The 15,735-nt window shown below is 35.0% G+C and overlaps 1 protein-coding gene across 5 annotated transcripts in view; it reads right to left on the bottom strand.

Annotated features, from left to right (window-relative positions):
• Window positions 1-2,154: 2,154 nt before the first annotated feature.
• LOC149570114 (uncharacterized) overlaps window positions 2,155-15,735 on the bottom strand; it is a 132,040-nt gene continuing 118,459 nt past the window's right edge. For 4 of the 5 annotated variants that reach the window (XM_089822773.1, XM_089822775.1, XM_089822774.1 and 1 more), the window contains 2 exons: window positions 12,943-13,007; window positions 2,155-2,734 (listed from right to left, as the gene is read on the bottom strand). In XM_089822773.1, coding sequence (XP_089678899.1) covers window positions 2,625-2,734; window positions 12,943-13,007 — 175 coding nt within the window. In that variant the 3' untranslated portion in view covers window positions 2,155-2,624. Of the gene's footprint in view, window positions 2,735-12,942; window positions 13,008-13,425; window positions 13,481-15,735 lie in introns of all 5 variants that reach the window. The other variant, XR_016362891.1, reaches the window with a different exon arrangement.

Below are 15,735 nucleotides of genomic sequence, written 5' to 3'. Positions count from 1 at the left end.
TAAGTATTTAGTTTTGAATTGACCATTGTTGTCTCCCAAAATCTAGAAAATTTTCCCATACTAGAAGTTAATGAACCCCTAAAGTGACAATCTCAACTAACTTTAAAGAAAACCAAAAGTTAAAGTTTGAAATAGAGAACTAAAAATAAAAGAACTCAACTGAAATTCAATTAAAATATATTCTATTAATTTTCATCTTCACTTCATTTTGCATAATTAAAATCAAAGCATAATTAAACTCCATAACTAAAATCAAAGTATATTCAAAATTTGCATAATTAAACTCCATAACGAAAATCAAAGTGTATTCAAAATTGAATAGTTTCTGTTTTGATTAAACTAATATTTATATCTTAATTAATGCAACTTTGAAATATAAATGAATATCAAATATAACTAAATTCACTTATACATTTTTTACTTAAATTTTTTTTAATATTAATTAAATCTTTAATTATACCTAAATATTATCTTGTCTATCTTACCATTGAGAAATTACAATAGGACATGTCACCCTAACAATTTAGGGAAGTCAATATTCAGTACATATATACTATTGAATGGTATAGATTTGTACATCGTGTAGATTTTGCAAGCGACAACTTTGTTCCTCAACCACTTCAAACACATCAAACACAAATACAAAGCATACATGTCAACCATACGCATGCGAGTATGAGATCTACAAAAACCATAATATACATATGTTGTTGTATGCAAATCATCATCATCATCTAGCATTGTGATATAAATCAAATGCCCAAGGTATCTCAATCTTGCATAATCAATAGATATTGTAATAACATAAAAACATAATTAAATATAAATAAAGATCTAACATGCACATAAAAAATGATCTAAAGAGGTAGTACAAGGGTGGGTATTACATTTTATTCTATGAGAAGTGAGAATCAAGTCAGGATCTCATGTCAATCATATATCACATGAAGCCTCGAGTAACAAATGATCGAAGATCAAAATAGTTGAATAATAAGAAATTTGAAATGAAAGGAAAAGTAGAGATGAGAAAGAACTCGATAGTCTCACCAAACTATAGTTTAACTATTTAAGGTGAATGGAGTACTTATTATATAGAAAAACAACACCATATACAACCATGAGGTGCATTTTAACTCATTTTCTATAAAAGGTCAAAGGTCTTCAGGTGAGTTAAAGTGCTTATTATATAGAAATAAAGTCTCCAACCAAGAGGTAAATTTTTAACTCTCATTCTCTATAAAAGGTGGGAGGTTCTACATATGTCATAAATGTCATGAAAACATGTGGCATAACCTCCTTACATGAAGATAGAAAATGAATTATGTAAAGTGGCAAATAAAATCACGAGGGTGAGAAACCCAACTACCCCATAACCAAATTAAGAAATGAGAAAATAGTGGTTATGCGAGCTGGCACAAGAAGCCAAAAGGTGTAGAACTCTACCCATGTTTGGGAGTGAGTGACACATGTAAATTGTTCCCAATAACCCGAGAAAACTTAAATAATGTGTGTAGGAAGGAAAAAAACCTCACATCAGGAAAATAAATCCTGCAATTAGAGAATACAAGAATCTTCTATCTTCACAATCAAATCCAAAAACATTCTGACAATCTTCTATTTTCTTGTTATGAAAATTGCAAAATTAAAAAAGGATTGTTTTAAGACATTAAATGAAAAGAGAAGAAAATTGAAGGATAGAAAAGAAAACATCTCTTCAAATTTGACACTCAAAATGAACTATGAGCTGCTCCAAGTTGACGGTGGATACCCCCAAATACAAGGTGACCTTCAAATGCTTTCTGGATTGCTACAATTGTACTGCTCAATTTAATCAACATTTGCTGGCCAATTTACTCTCTATTTTTGTTTTTCATTGTCTTTGTTTTCTCTTTATAGTCTATTATTCAGAATTCTCCTTGTATGTTTGTAAATGATATTTAAGTCAATTGAATGTGTTTTTTAAATTTTCAGAAATTTTGCTGCTTTTTTTATTTTTCGGTTTTCAGTTTTATTTGCTTGTTTTCCTTCCAGTTTAAAAAAGCCAACTACTCGAGCATTAGCAAGTTAATCAAGACTTGCCTTTGAGTCCCCTCAGCTTTGAAAAAACAAATTACCCCCAAACTCAAGAAGTTTGATGAGTCATGCTAGTCAAAATTTGATCCAACATGCAATTACTTGTTATATCATAGTGTTGAATTCATTCGCATAGTTGCACATTCTACTTCCAGCACAAAGCCAAAATATACTTACAAATCCAAATAATCGTGGCAAAGAAAATACATCCATTTTAGTGCTAACATTAACATTGTCCACCATTGTATATAATGGATTGAAGGCTTCATTTTCAAAGTAACCCATAAAGGTTTTCTAGAGAACTTATATAATCAATACCATGTTTTTTTTTTGCTGTCCACAAGATGAGTACTGACATTTCACAACTTGGCAATAACAGGGTGACTGCAAAAAAAATTCCTTGCATTCTTAACATCAAATAACTAACAAGCACATGAAAAGCACCTCCAGAAACATGTATAGAAGCCCCCTTAGCCTTTAGAGTATTAAATGAAATATTCGGGGATCAAATCTGAAAGAATTGAACTTTGTGAAAGCAGTAGTCTTTCTTCTTAACTTGTAACTCCAAGAAACTCGGAGAAGCTTTGGTATATTGGGACCCACCCAATCTCATTACGAGTTTTTGCATTGTTCATTTGTTTTCCCAGTGGCCCACTAAAACCTGCATTTTATCATTATGTGTATGCTTGTCACGGCAACAAAATACATAAATTTATTTCAGAACAACACATCAAGAAAATAGAGTAAAGATAACAAACATAATGTAAATGCTATTCAGTATGGCCAGAACTTTTCCAAGGATAATATTTTTACTAATAGATTAGTGATACAAATCTACCATATTAGAGCTAGTTTTAAACTTTGCCTCCACCCTTAATTCTTAGCTAAACATTTGCAGTGGTGGCTTTCCTCCCCACATCATCTATCATTTGTATCTTGACAATGGCTTTAAACACAGATGTTCTACACTCCCTCAAAAAAAAATTGAAATCAATAATGTCTTCAGGTCAGCAAACCTTACCATTCCTTAAGAAAAACATTTTAATTATAAATACATTCAAAAAATGAGGAATCATATGTTAGGCTAAGAAAACATTAAGGGTAAATAAGCAATAAACCATTCATGTGTGTGTGTGTGTGTGTGTGCACATGTGCATGCATGTCTGGTATCACACTCGAGATAGTTACCAAAAACTGTCTAGTGTGTTCAATAGCAAGGACATGATATTTAGTGGTAATCAAGATTTACAGATGTATCTTCTGAACGGAGTATACTTCCTAACCTTGAAGACAGACTAAGTGCATTTATATTAGGAAAAGTAGCTACAGTTTTTTTTCTTTGTTGTGCATAGGGTAGCTTCAGAGAGACTTATCATATGTACAAGGAACCATAGATTTAATTTCCAAAGTGATTACTAGGATGGATGCAATAACTTTCCTCATTCAGCAAGCTGACATTCCAAGCAACTGAGATGAAGTCATGGGATTGATAGGGAGTTTTATTCCTCGAGCAGCAAAAAATTGTCTTACTGAAAATTTCAAAATGAGCAGCAAATGCAACTGGCCAAAGGATTGTATCCAACACTCTCAACTTATAGCAGTAATTTTCCTTTAGGCTGATTCAAGGAGTAGTATGTCACTGATGGCTCCAATGGATTTATTCGCTGGTTGAAGACTTCACTTAATTTCTCCACCCGCTCATCTACTTTCTTTCTTCTTTTTCGTCACCCACTCATTTACTTTGTCTTTTTCTGATTGTTCAAAAGACAATGTAGAAGCCTAAACAGATCCCCTTAAATATGGGGATTGTGAATCCCCTTCTGCTAGTGCATTTCAAATAGATTGAGATCTTTTATTATATCGACAATGCGAACTAAGAGACTGCTGGTAAGGAGAGTGCACATGGGATTTGAGGAGATTCCTACAAGAGAAATTTTTATCTTGTTCAGGATTGCGGATTCAAATTAGCTTAGTTACTCAAGCTCGCCACTTTGCCCTCCAGATCACGTACTGGTTCAAACCAGTAAGTGGTTTGCATCCAATACCACAGAAATACGGGCAAGGTTCGATTTCTAGGGACATGGTTCAAACCAGCATCAACCCAGATCAAACCCGAGCGAATTTTGCCCCATAGACGGTGTTTAAATCGTTTTTTAAATGTATTTTATAATTTTTTGAATTCCACAACCATAAAAAGTAAATGAAAATAGCTTGTATTGGCTTCTAACACTCATTTGTGGTGTGCAAATAGGTTGTTTTGTTTTGTGCAAGAGCAAATAGGTGATTGCAAGAATTTGTTTGTGCAAGGAGTTGGAAGATTGCGGTGTGAGCTATCTTGAAGTGCTTGTGCCTCATTCCTACACCTTTGCAAGCTTACTATGGCAGAAAAAGCTAAGTTCTCATTCCATTTTTCAAATGTGATTGATGCAATGTGACTGTCTGAATGTATGTACAATGAATCCAATATTAACAAATACTGAATATCAAAACATATTTGAGAATTCTAAATAAGGCAGAGCATTTATTAGTTTCAATGCTTCGTCTCTTGGATTCATTCCATATAAGTATTCATACTAAGAGTCGCATCATGAGCGGACTTGGCTATTCATTATGTGTCTCTTGGTGAAGAAGCATGAAGTCACTAAATCAACACTCCAATACACCTGTTCCTAATCGGACATGTTTACTAAATAAACAAATCTTATTGTGACCTCTGATTTACATAGGATGATGGATAAACTCGATCCAATACATGATTGATATTTTGCAAGGAAGTATTGCACAATCTCGAAGAAAGCTATAATCTGAATGTACATATTTGCATACTCAGTTTGATATAATAGTTTCAGATAATCAAAAGGATAATCGCCTGTGATATTAATGGCAAGATAAATGCATGCACAGTTGCCATAATCAGTATCTTATCAACGTTATCATATCTCAACACTCCCTCTTAGCTAGGGAAGATAACTAAGTATGAACTAATTTAGATATCACCTAACTCGTGATATCAAGGAGTATACAAAACATCAAGTCACATGACATTTGTATATCCTTATTATGGTAATGTGCACTGACATCACGTCACATGATGTCTACCACAACATGTCATTGTCCATGGTTATTACGTCACATAATATCCACTATGATAATTTCATAAACAACATATTGATACATCCTACAGTGGGAGTGTCTTAAAAACCTACTTTCATGACGGTTTGTTGAATGAATATTTTACTTCAGATCTTCTCAAGTTAAAACATGTTTGAATATACTGTGAAAGTGTTGTAGAAGACATCATGCCTCCCATTGGATGGTTTGAAATAACATCAATAAAAAATGGTCTTCATGGGTCTAAAGAGAAGTTTTCCATTTGAAAGTCTAACAAGAATGTATTGTATTAGTATTATTGGAAGGGTGTCTATTGTCATTTCATCAAAATGCATTGTAAAAGAATTGAAAAGTCCAAGACCCCATGCTTGTGTGAATGGTCACCAAGTTCATTAAGCAAGGTCACTAAGAAGAACAAGTCATGGTCCTAGATTGAAGATATGCTTGTAATGAGTCAAAACTTGTTGCGACTGTTTTTATTTTTCAGTTCTTTACATCAAGAGGTTACATGACGTTCACTGTTAACATTGTTTAATGCCATCAATGGATGGTCAAATGGATTTTAAACCATCAATAATGTGGAGGCAGCTGATAGTGAGTAGCTCTCCATGTATGATTCAGACTTTCAACTCCACAATGAACAATAATTCCTACAAGCATTCTAGGGTATAGCTACACCTTCCCTCCTATAACTCTATAATGATATTAGCAATTGGGATTTTCCTCTTGACTTCTTAAGGAAATGTATCAAAGTTCTGTTCCTGTCATTCAAACAAGTTTTTCTGTCAGTCGAGAATAAGAGTAACCTTGATATCTGTTTCAGTTGGAAGATACAGTTGGAAGATACACAATGAACACTGCAAAGGATTTCTAAAAAGGCAACAACAGTTTGGCCATGAAAATCAGATTTTGAAATCAGAGTGACACAACAGCAACGTGATGGTACACTCATAAGGAGAATTTGGAATCCAGGATTCAGTTAAAGCTCAAAGGTTGATAAATATCAAACGACATATGCTGAATACAATAAAGAGTTTGAGATCATCAAAGGATATTCATCTAAAGCGTTCATGCAACATTGGTTGACTCGTCCTACGGATAGTCATCAAAGCAACATTCTTATGGATATATTCAACTTCACTAAGTTTTGAGTAGATGATATTACAAACCTTGTAATCCATGAGTTACCTTGGTAAACAAGCATCATAGCAGTAGATTGTTCATAGTATGATAAGGGTTGATGCACTTGGTAAATTCCATGCTAACAACATAAAGAAAAGAGTATTTTACTGGATTAAATAGGATTGTGGTATCAACATGAGATTTGAAGAATGCTCATGGGCAAACATTTTCAAGGAGGGGAGACTGTGCTATCCCCATCAAACACCGAAAATATTCCCTTGGCATATCATGGAAGCTTGCAGCTTATAGAATTTATGAACACAAGACTATGATAAGTATCGAGATGAATTTCTTATGAGCATTGCAAACTTTATGCTCACTGATTAAACTAAAGCCAAACATTAGTGACCACAGAAATCATATTCCTTAATTGGGAATTGATATAATTTTTCAGATGAGGAAAAATATGTGTCTATACTGAGACCAATTTGTAGGAATACTTTTATGCCACCATAAATATCAAGTAACAATTGGATTAATTCTTCTAATGAACAATGAATCCTAAGAGTTACATTTGACTGTAATTATCGGAGCACCCTGGTTATGGCTATATTCTCCAAATTATTATGTTTTTATCAGATTGAACAACTATTGGCTACGAAAACTAAGTATTTATAAGACTCTAGAGAGACCATTGACATGGGGATCAATATTCTTGGAATCAATGAATATCATTGGCAAATACTATTCGCTATTATTGGAGCACTACATGTATCAACATTTTCTTCATAGCTTACGATGGGTGCCTTTTTTATTTATCAGAAGAGAGTAACAGTCAGAAAACATAACAATGATCTTGTACATTGAAGGATAATCATCACCCAGAACTAGTTATAGTCAGCTAATCCATTGATTAGTTATTCAAGGAAGAGCAGCGATTAAATTTTAAAAAGAAAAGATTTAATATAAGGTAGCAATTAAAATACATTAGCAATTTTAATATAATAACAATTAATTAAGAAAAGGTGTGATTCAACGGAGGAATTAAAGAAGTCCAGCAAATATTAAAATCAATATTAAGAAGACACCATACTTATGTGGCTGCTCTATAGGAGTGTGATTTCAATTATCAAACAAGATTTGCTATTACCAAATGAAAGGATGCACCCTTCCATAAAGTCACCTCTTTGCTAATATAGGAAAAGGTATTAAAGAAGATTGAAATATCACTCCAGCATCAGCATCAGTTATTCCCTTTTACATTCTTGTAGGATCATTCATATAAAGTACGAAATCAGGAATAGCACCATTGTTACAAGCTTACAAAGACAATTCAGAAACAGCACTTTATCGCTATAAGTGAAATGATAAATCATGAATTTGCATATTCATCAAGATATATCAGGAGCAGAAAATCACCTCCTCATTGTATGCATGTGTGTGCATATATGTACATATATGTGTGTGTGTGCATATATGTACATATATGTGTGTATACATACGTATATACATATATATGTATACATACGTATATATATGTATACATACGTATATATATATATATATATATATATATATATATATATATATATATATATATATATATATATATATATATATATATATATATATATATATATATATATTGTAGCATACCTTTTATTGAAATAGCAAAGACAGCTACCAATCAGATTATATTATAACATAATTTCCATTGTCAAATCAGAGACCGCAACCAATCACATTGGTTTCTTACTCAGATTGCACAATTCTGATTGTATAATTCATATTGTTTAGCAGAAAGTACAGATTGGATATTAAAAATCATCCGTGCACAATTATCATCAATCATATCAGATACAATAGAGATAACAATAAATATTTAACATTGATAGCATTGCTAAGTGAAGATATATAGATCAAATCATCTTGCTAATATCTAAGTGTTAAATCAGAGATAGCAATGATATTGTTCTCAGATATCATATTATAAGTGGCATCAATAGTATAACACAAGGACAATCATTATAAAGTGATACCACAGATTATAATTCTTACAATTAGTGACTTCAATCATTATTATTTTAGTGCTATTACACACTTTAAGGAAAGAAGTCTCTTGCAATTTCATTTTACTTTTAAATTATTTTTAGCACTTAAATGGAAATAATAAAGGAAACTTGCCAAGCTAACAAAAACAGAGAATCAAACATGCTAGAACACAACCTATTTCAAATAACATATTTATAACATCTCCAATATTTGTGTGAATTTCACTTGCTATTAAGACATGTAACTAAGCATCCACACTTTTGATTCTATTGCAGACCAATATTTAAACCTACTGTTGTGTCTCAATAGTTGATACTGATTTACAGATTGACTTTTCTGTTCTATTGGCTGTAACATTTCCCTCATGGTTATCATCTCAGATCTTTCAGCCAATATGGTATGGTTTTTTGCATGTTCAATACTTGATGTCGTGTATTATGATTTCTATTTACATTTCACTCATTGATATAATATATGGCACCCACATTGGTGTATGATCCCCAAGGCTTGCTTGCACTGCTACTAAGAGACCTAGCTTGTCTCTTCTAGGAACTTAGTCTCCTCTAGGTTCTAATTGGCTTAGGTGATTAACTAAGTCCAATTCCAACTCTACTCAAAGAGTTCTCAACCCTTGCGCTTAACCTTGAAAGACTAACACCTTTAGATAGTACAATCCTTCACCTCACTTAGAAAGCTCTAAGTGCTACTTTCTCACAAACTCCATTCTTCGTTGCAAGGGTATCCATCAATATGAGAACATTCCATTTGCTTCCACTTGAATCCATTTGGAAAGATCTTCAAGTCTTTTTCCTATCGATTTCAAGATTTGGTCTCTAAGAAGCCTATTTAGGCCTAGTTCCAATTAGCCCTTGAAAATGACTAATTCCACTTTCTTGCCAAAACTCTCCAAACAACCTGGAAAATCAATCCCAAACTCAAATACCCTTTTGGATTTTCTAAAGGATTATGTAGGTTCAAGACTCCTATGCTATCCATACAGGGGGTTCCCACTATCTAGGTCTAATAGGGCTAAAAAGGCTTATTTCTTCGTAACTCACTGGTTTCTTGTTCAAAACCCACTTAAATGGATTGATAAACCCTAGATCATTCTAACATGGCAAGATATGCTCATATCACACCTGGAACTGTACTTGTTCCGTACTGTACTTCTTTATCCTGCAATAAATCTTCACTTTCTCATATCCTAAGCCTCTAACCGGACTCTATCTGCTCACCTAGGGCTTAGCAGTAAAAATAACTTCCCATACTTCCATGACACCTAATCCTAAACCTATGTACACTACTGACTCCCCTAGCATTCCCATCTACCCTTAGGTGTTTTCCATGGCTAGATTTCATGAGGGAGCCATATATATACAGACTGGTCAGCACAAAACCAGTAAGATGTTCAGAACTTAAACAATTTATTCAACACTATATACCTACTCTAATCAACTTGCTTATCAAATGAAATCCTCTACAAACTAATCAAAGAACATTATACAATCATCAGAACGAATCTTTCAATCCATCATAAGGCATTGTCACTACTAAAACTCGAGAAATTGTTGAAAATGCTGTTGCAGAGCTATATTTCACAAACAAAACTTTTACAATGCATACACTCTCCTCTAGATTCGAGTCTTTACTGATATTTAGATGCCATCTCCACCATTCTAGGGCCTGTTGCTCAATTTCCCACTCCCTGTCCTTAAGGGAATCAAAGATAACTAAGTTGCATGCAACATTTGCAATAATTGCAAATGTTGTCATGACAACTTGACAACATTTGGCATCTTTCTCATTATGCCTTCATCCTACATTTTAGGACCTCTAACCTCTATATTCCGAGGAACCAACACCATTTATGGCCATTAAGCATCTTTCTCACCACTTATATGTGTTTAGAACACATTTAAGACTTGAATCTAACACTAAGCTTCTAAGCCTAAGAAATTGAAATGCTACTAACAATGACTATTTGTGCGACCTTAGTCCACATAGCAAATGACCTTCTAAGGTCTTAAACCAACCTAATCTAAACTTCTTGACTTGGCTAGAGTCAAAAACAAGCCAAAAAATAGACATGGAGAGGTTAGCTTAGGTGTGCTCCTGCACCACACACTCATGGATTTCATTTTGCTAAAAGAAGTATTAAGTCGATTAGTATCACTGTTGTAACCTTGCCACTTGGCCAGGGGCTTCTGTATGCAGCAATATGTTTTCAATTGTTCAACATTTTTTTAATATCCATATAAATTATTATTCTTGTTGATCTAAATAAAAAGCTTTATTCCAGAAACATAGTAATGTTTTAACTGTATGTTACAAAACTGCAAGTAGCTAAACAAATAAATATTGTCAAACTATTCTCAATATTTAAGCATCTTGGGGGACCACATTGTTGTGTAGTGGTAAATTGGCTACACTGCTAATAGTGCAACCAAGGTTCAAATCCCCATTTGGTCCATAACAAGTGCTAATGCCGGTTTTGGGGGCACCTTGGTGGATGTGTACAAGATTCTTGGTAGGGATAACATTCGCTATCGTGCTAATGGTTGGGAAGGAGTTTGGAGGTGGTCGTCATATGAGTAAGTCTCAAGGAAGGTGTTGCGGAGGAGTTTAAGAATGTAATGTTCCCGAATAGTTTCAGAGATGCTCCCATGCTGCGTGGTCACTTCCCCGTGTTGCGCGACTACTACCCGTGCTGCACGACCGCTACCCGTGCTGCGCAACTACTGCCTGTGTTGCGCAGCCACTACCGAGCACTGCAATGTTCCCAAATAGTTTCAGAGATGTTCCCGTGCTGCACGACCTCTACCTGTGCTACGCAACTACTGCCTGTGCTACGCGGCCACCACCCGTGCTGTGCAGCCACTTTCCCGAACAGTTCTAGAGATGCTCCAGTGCTGCGTGGTCACAAACCATGTTGCGTGGCCACTACCCATGCTGCGCGACTATTGTCCATGCTATGCGGCCACTACCCGTGCTGCTCGGCCACTTTCTTGAACGGTTCCGAAGATACTCCCGTGCTGCATAGTCACTTTCCCATGCTACGCGACTACTGCTTGTGTTGCATGGCCACTACCCATGTGTGCGACTACTACCCGTGCTGCGCTACCACTACCCGTGCTACGCGACCACTTTCCCGAACGGTTCCGAAGATGCTCCCGTGCTACGCGGTCACTTTCCCATGCTGCGAGGCCTGAAAGACTGAGTGGCTGTACAATAGCAGCAGAGACGTACAGTATGTCAGCTAGTCATACGGTAGAAAGTAGTGACCGTACGGTGTATGAGAGGGGAAGTACAGTGGTGTGTGGGAGATGGTCGGAATGAATGTCGTACGGGTGGTAAGGAGGCCGTATAGAAATGTCCAAACACCACACGATTACTCAATTGCGCCACACGGAGGATGCAAACTTATTCCTGCGTAAATAGATTCAGACACGTTAATAGAAAACTTGAACACGAGCAGTCCTTTAATTAATGTGTCAAAAGATGTTGCTCCGATTTGCCAAATCCCAAGTTAAGCCATACACAACAGAATACAAGTGATCGCCTTTGCCAAAGATATCAATAAAACTAGTACATGTATAGAATAAGAATTAACGATTGATATAGATGTAAATATTGGCAAACAATAATGGCACTCCAATTTGCCAAATCTGAGCTGAGTAATACACAAGCGAAATAGGGTGAGGGTTGATTCCCACCGAAACTGCAAATAAGCCAAATAGGGAAGATCTTTCACTTCCGAAATGGCGAACAACAAAGAATCCCAACAAGAATTCCCAGTACATAGAAAATAATCCAAAAGCATACCTACGACTACCTACAAGCCGTGCTTAAATACCCTTCAAAAATAGCCGACAGCCAACACCTATGGAACAATTAAATAAAAATAGGTCCGAGATATACTAAATCAATCGGAACCCCTAAATACAAACATTAAATAACTTGGGCCCAAATTAATTAATTAAAGGTCCTTTTATTATATTATTTAAATTCTAGGACCAGTTAATTAATTAATTTAATTTAATTATTACATAAAAAATTGGGGACATTACAAAGAACAGACTAGGCAAGACCCTCACTAGGCTGGAGTGTCCCCAGACCCCGTGCTAGCCCCACAGGCTATGTTGCTAATGGATCCAAATTCTCCTTGGAAGGTGTTGCTCACAAACTTTCCATCAAACCCACACGGGTCTATTTTTTTGCATCTAACCCACGCAGGGCTCTCGCTCCTGCATGGCTTGGGGTCCCTGCTAGGCTTCCATGCTCACAAGTCTAGATTGTTAGGCTAGGTGATGAGGCCCAACAATTTGTGGCCTAGCTGGTTCATTACTTCAGTCAAAGAGATTTATTGATCAAACACACACACATGCGCACGCACACGCGTGAACATATAAACATTTATACATACATACATACATACATACATACATATATATAACATCTTGAAACTCAATGGCTTGTGAGTTAGTTCTAAACATGAACTCCTGTGAAATTGGGTTGCAACAAGAGAAGAGACAATAATCATAAGCAAGATGATCTAAATGTCTTTATGATAGTTAGAATTGTTACCTGTGAAACCCTGAAATTTCTCCTTAAATTTTCCACTTTTGCAAACATATTCCATCATCTTCTCCCTGTAGGAAGGTAATTCTTGTCAGATAAAAGGCAGAGCACAAAATAAAGTCAAATTTAAGTAGAACAGCTATGAATAGATTGAAAATATAAAAATTAATAATTGTATATTGCTAATAGAACAACTTTTGGGGCATATTTTACAATGAAAATAATACGTCAAATCATTTGATTGCACTATCAAGAATACTTTCTGATTACAAGATATCTTGCATTCATACACAGATTTAAAACCTAAGTAAACTGATATGGAAATTGTTCAAGAAGAGATTTATCTAACTCCACTCAGCACACCTATCCTAGTCAAAAACTGATAGTTTATGCATGTATCTACCATAGACCTCTGAATAAGGTGGTTATGAAAGAAGAGTATACACCATTAGCCATAGCAGAAAAACTGAGTACTTTGCTGCGACTCACCATGGCTCATGAGTTTTCCAGCTTACTGTGGCAAGTCGACTGAACTTGCAAGTTTCTGTAATTTATACAATTTTATTTTTTTAAATACAACAAAGTAATTAATTATATGTAATATCAAAAAAATAAAAAATAAAACAATACAAAAGTAAAATAAAAAACAATATTAATAAGTTCAAAAAATTTGAGTGCTGATTTTAAAAATAGGCCATATCATATCAAATACAATAGGTTGGTAAATTTAGCTTAAATATTTTTGAAGCTTAATAAATAACTAATTTAAAGTCTGAAATGAATATTTGAAAATATGCCAGTTTGATTTATTAAATGAATATTAAAATAAAACATAACATTTTGAAAATATAACAATATTAAAATTAATTTCACCTTCAATTTTTTTATAAAAATCTAGTTTAAAATGAATAATAGTTAGCATTTGTAATGTTTTTGATATTGAAAGCAACAAAAACTAGGGCCTTGTCCCTGTGTACAACGCCTAAAGGACAACACTCAGCAGAATCTCATTCTTAGCACGATATATAAATCAAAGTAGTTACCGCGACTTCTGCATCTCAAAAACCATCAAAGACCTGCTAGTCATAATGGCTAAACAAACTGCAACTAACATTACCTTACTACTTATAGCATTACCAGTATAATAACCATAACCATTAAAACTATTAAGTAAAGGCCTCAGAGGGCCATCCAAGCAAACATCTTTAGGAAGCAACATCAGAGTATCTACTATCAGTAGAGAAGATTGAAACTAAAACTAGGCTTACAAAGCCATTATCAACAAAACGACAAAAAGAAAACAGAAGTCAGAGCACCAAGCCTCCTTATGCATGCATTTCTTCAACATCATCCACACCTAGTCTACGGTCAAGAACTTAAGAACTTCCTTACAGTTATCATCTTCAGTGTCCCTCCCAAACAACATATCCTTCTGTAGAAGACAGAAAGATAGCTAAGGAGTGCATCGCTTTAAGGGCAAAACGTCAAACCCCTTGGAACCTATTATCCATGTTGATAATTTGCTTTTTTATCTTCCCCATCTCTTCCCACAAAGTCCCACATTTACCGCAATCTCCTTTAGCAGTGATTTTCTTGTCTGCAATGAGGAGACATGGCCTTGTTGTCAGTGTCCACCTAATGTATGAGGTCAATAAACTCAGTTTTATAACTTTCTGAGATGTAGGAGGAGATGTCAGCAGTGATAGAGCGGACCTCTTTCTCTAGCAGTTTTTACTCTATAATTTTGCTTTCACTACCCATGGCATCCTCCGACACTAACTCTTCTTATAAATTCTTCTCTTTCCCAAGAGGCTTGACTGCAAGTCCAACACCCAGTCAATTTGTTGAACATGGCTTTCTTTGTGGCTTTGATCTTCAAATTCAGAGGAGGCTCATTTCTATTCTTCTCTTTCAGCATTTTTGTAAACACTGTTTTGGGAGAATTTTCCAAGGAGACTTGTGGGGTTTTAGGATTTTTTATACATTTCTTTTTACTAGGGCGAGGGAAGTCCATCAAACTGGACAATGGTGGGGTTGAAAAAGTAGGGATTTCCTACACAATAATGGCTTGTGATGGATAGAGTGCAATATGAAAGTGATATAACCTAAATATAAGGCCTTGGTGCAAAATAGTATAATTTTTACCTTGTGCTTTAGAATCCAAAACATCTATAACAATAACCTCCAATGAATGAAGAAGAAAATATGAAATAGAAATAACATCATGATTCCTAAAGTGGCTTAAAAAGGGCATATGGTAATAGTAATAAACCCAAAACCTACCTTAAAGGGTAAAATATTTCATGATAATTGTACACACCTAGTCCTAAGGCTCTTCAAGGGTAAAATATCTCATGGTAATTGTACACACCTAGTCCTAAGGTTCTAGTTCTTTCTCTTGATTGAATCCCTCCCTCAACTTGCCAAGTTGTTCGTTTTTGTGGAAGAATTTATTAAAGCTGGCCAAATCGAAAACCCTGCTTGTCTACTTCCATTTCAGCCCTTTCGTTGAGAGGCCAGTGGCTTGGACAATGACCTCCTTCACCTCAAAAAGGTTCTAATCAAAGCCTATCATGCATTCGACAAATGGGGTAATTCTCCTTCCTTACAAGTATGGCAAACAATGGCATTTCTTTTGTAATTATCATATTTATCGGACTCAACACTAACCCAATCCCCCCCCCCAAGTTGTTATAAATTAGAAGCAATGTTTATGGTCAAGGAAGCAATAGTGCGAGCTTGAGGAGAAACGTTACAAAGTGGTAGAATCCCTAGATTAAATTGGATAAATAAAAAGGC

This window comes from Cupressus sempervirens, chromosome 3, assembly GCF_028749045.1.
Source record: "Cupressus sempervirens isolate cs-2001-9-10 chromosome 3, ASM2874904v1, whole genome shotgun sequence".
Classification (NCBI taxonomy): Eukaryota; Viridiplantae; Streptophyta; class Pinopsida; order Cupressales; family Cupressaceae; genus Cupressus; species Cupressus sempervirens.
This window is presented reverse-complemented; position numbering and strand designations above follow the sequence as displayed.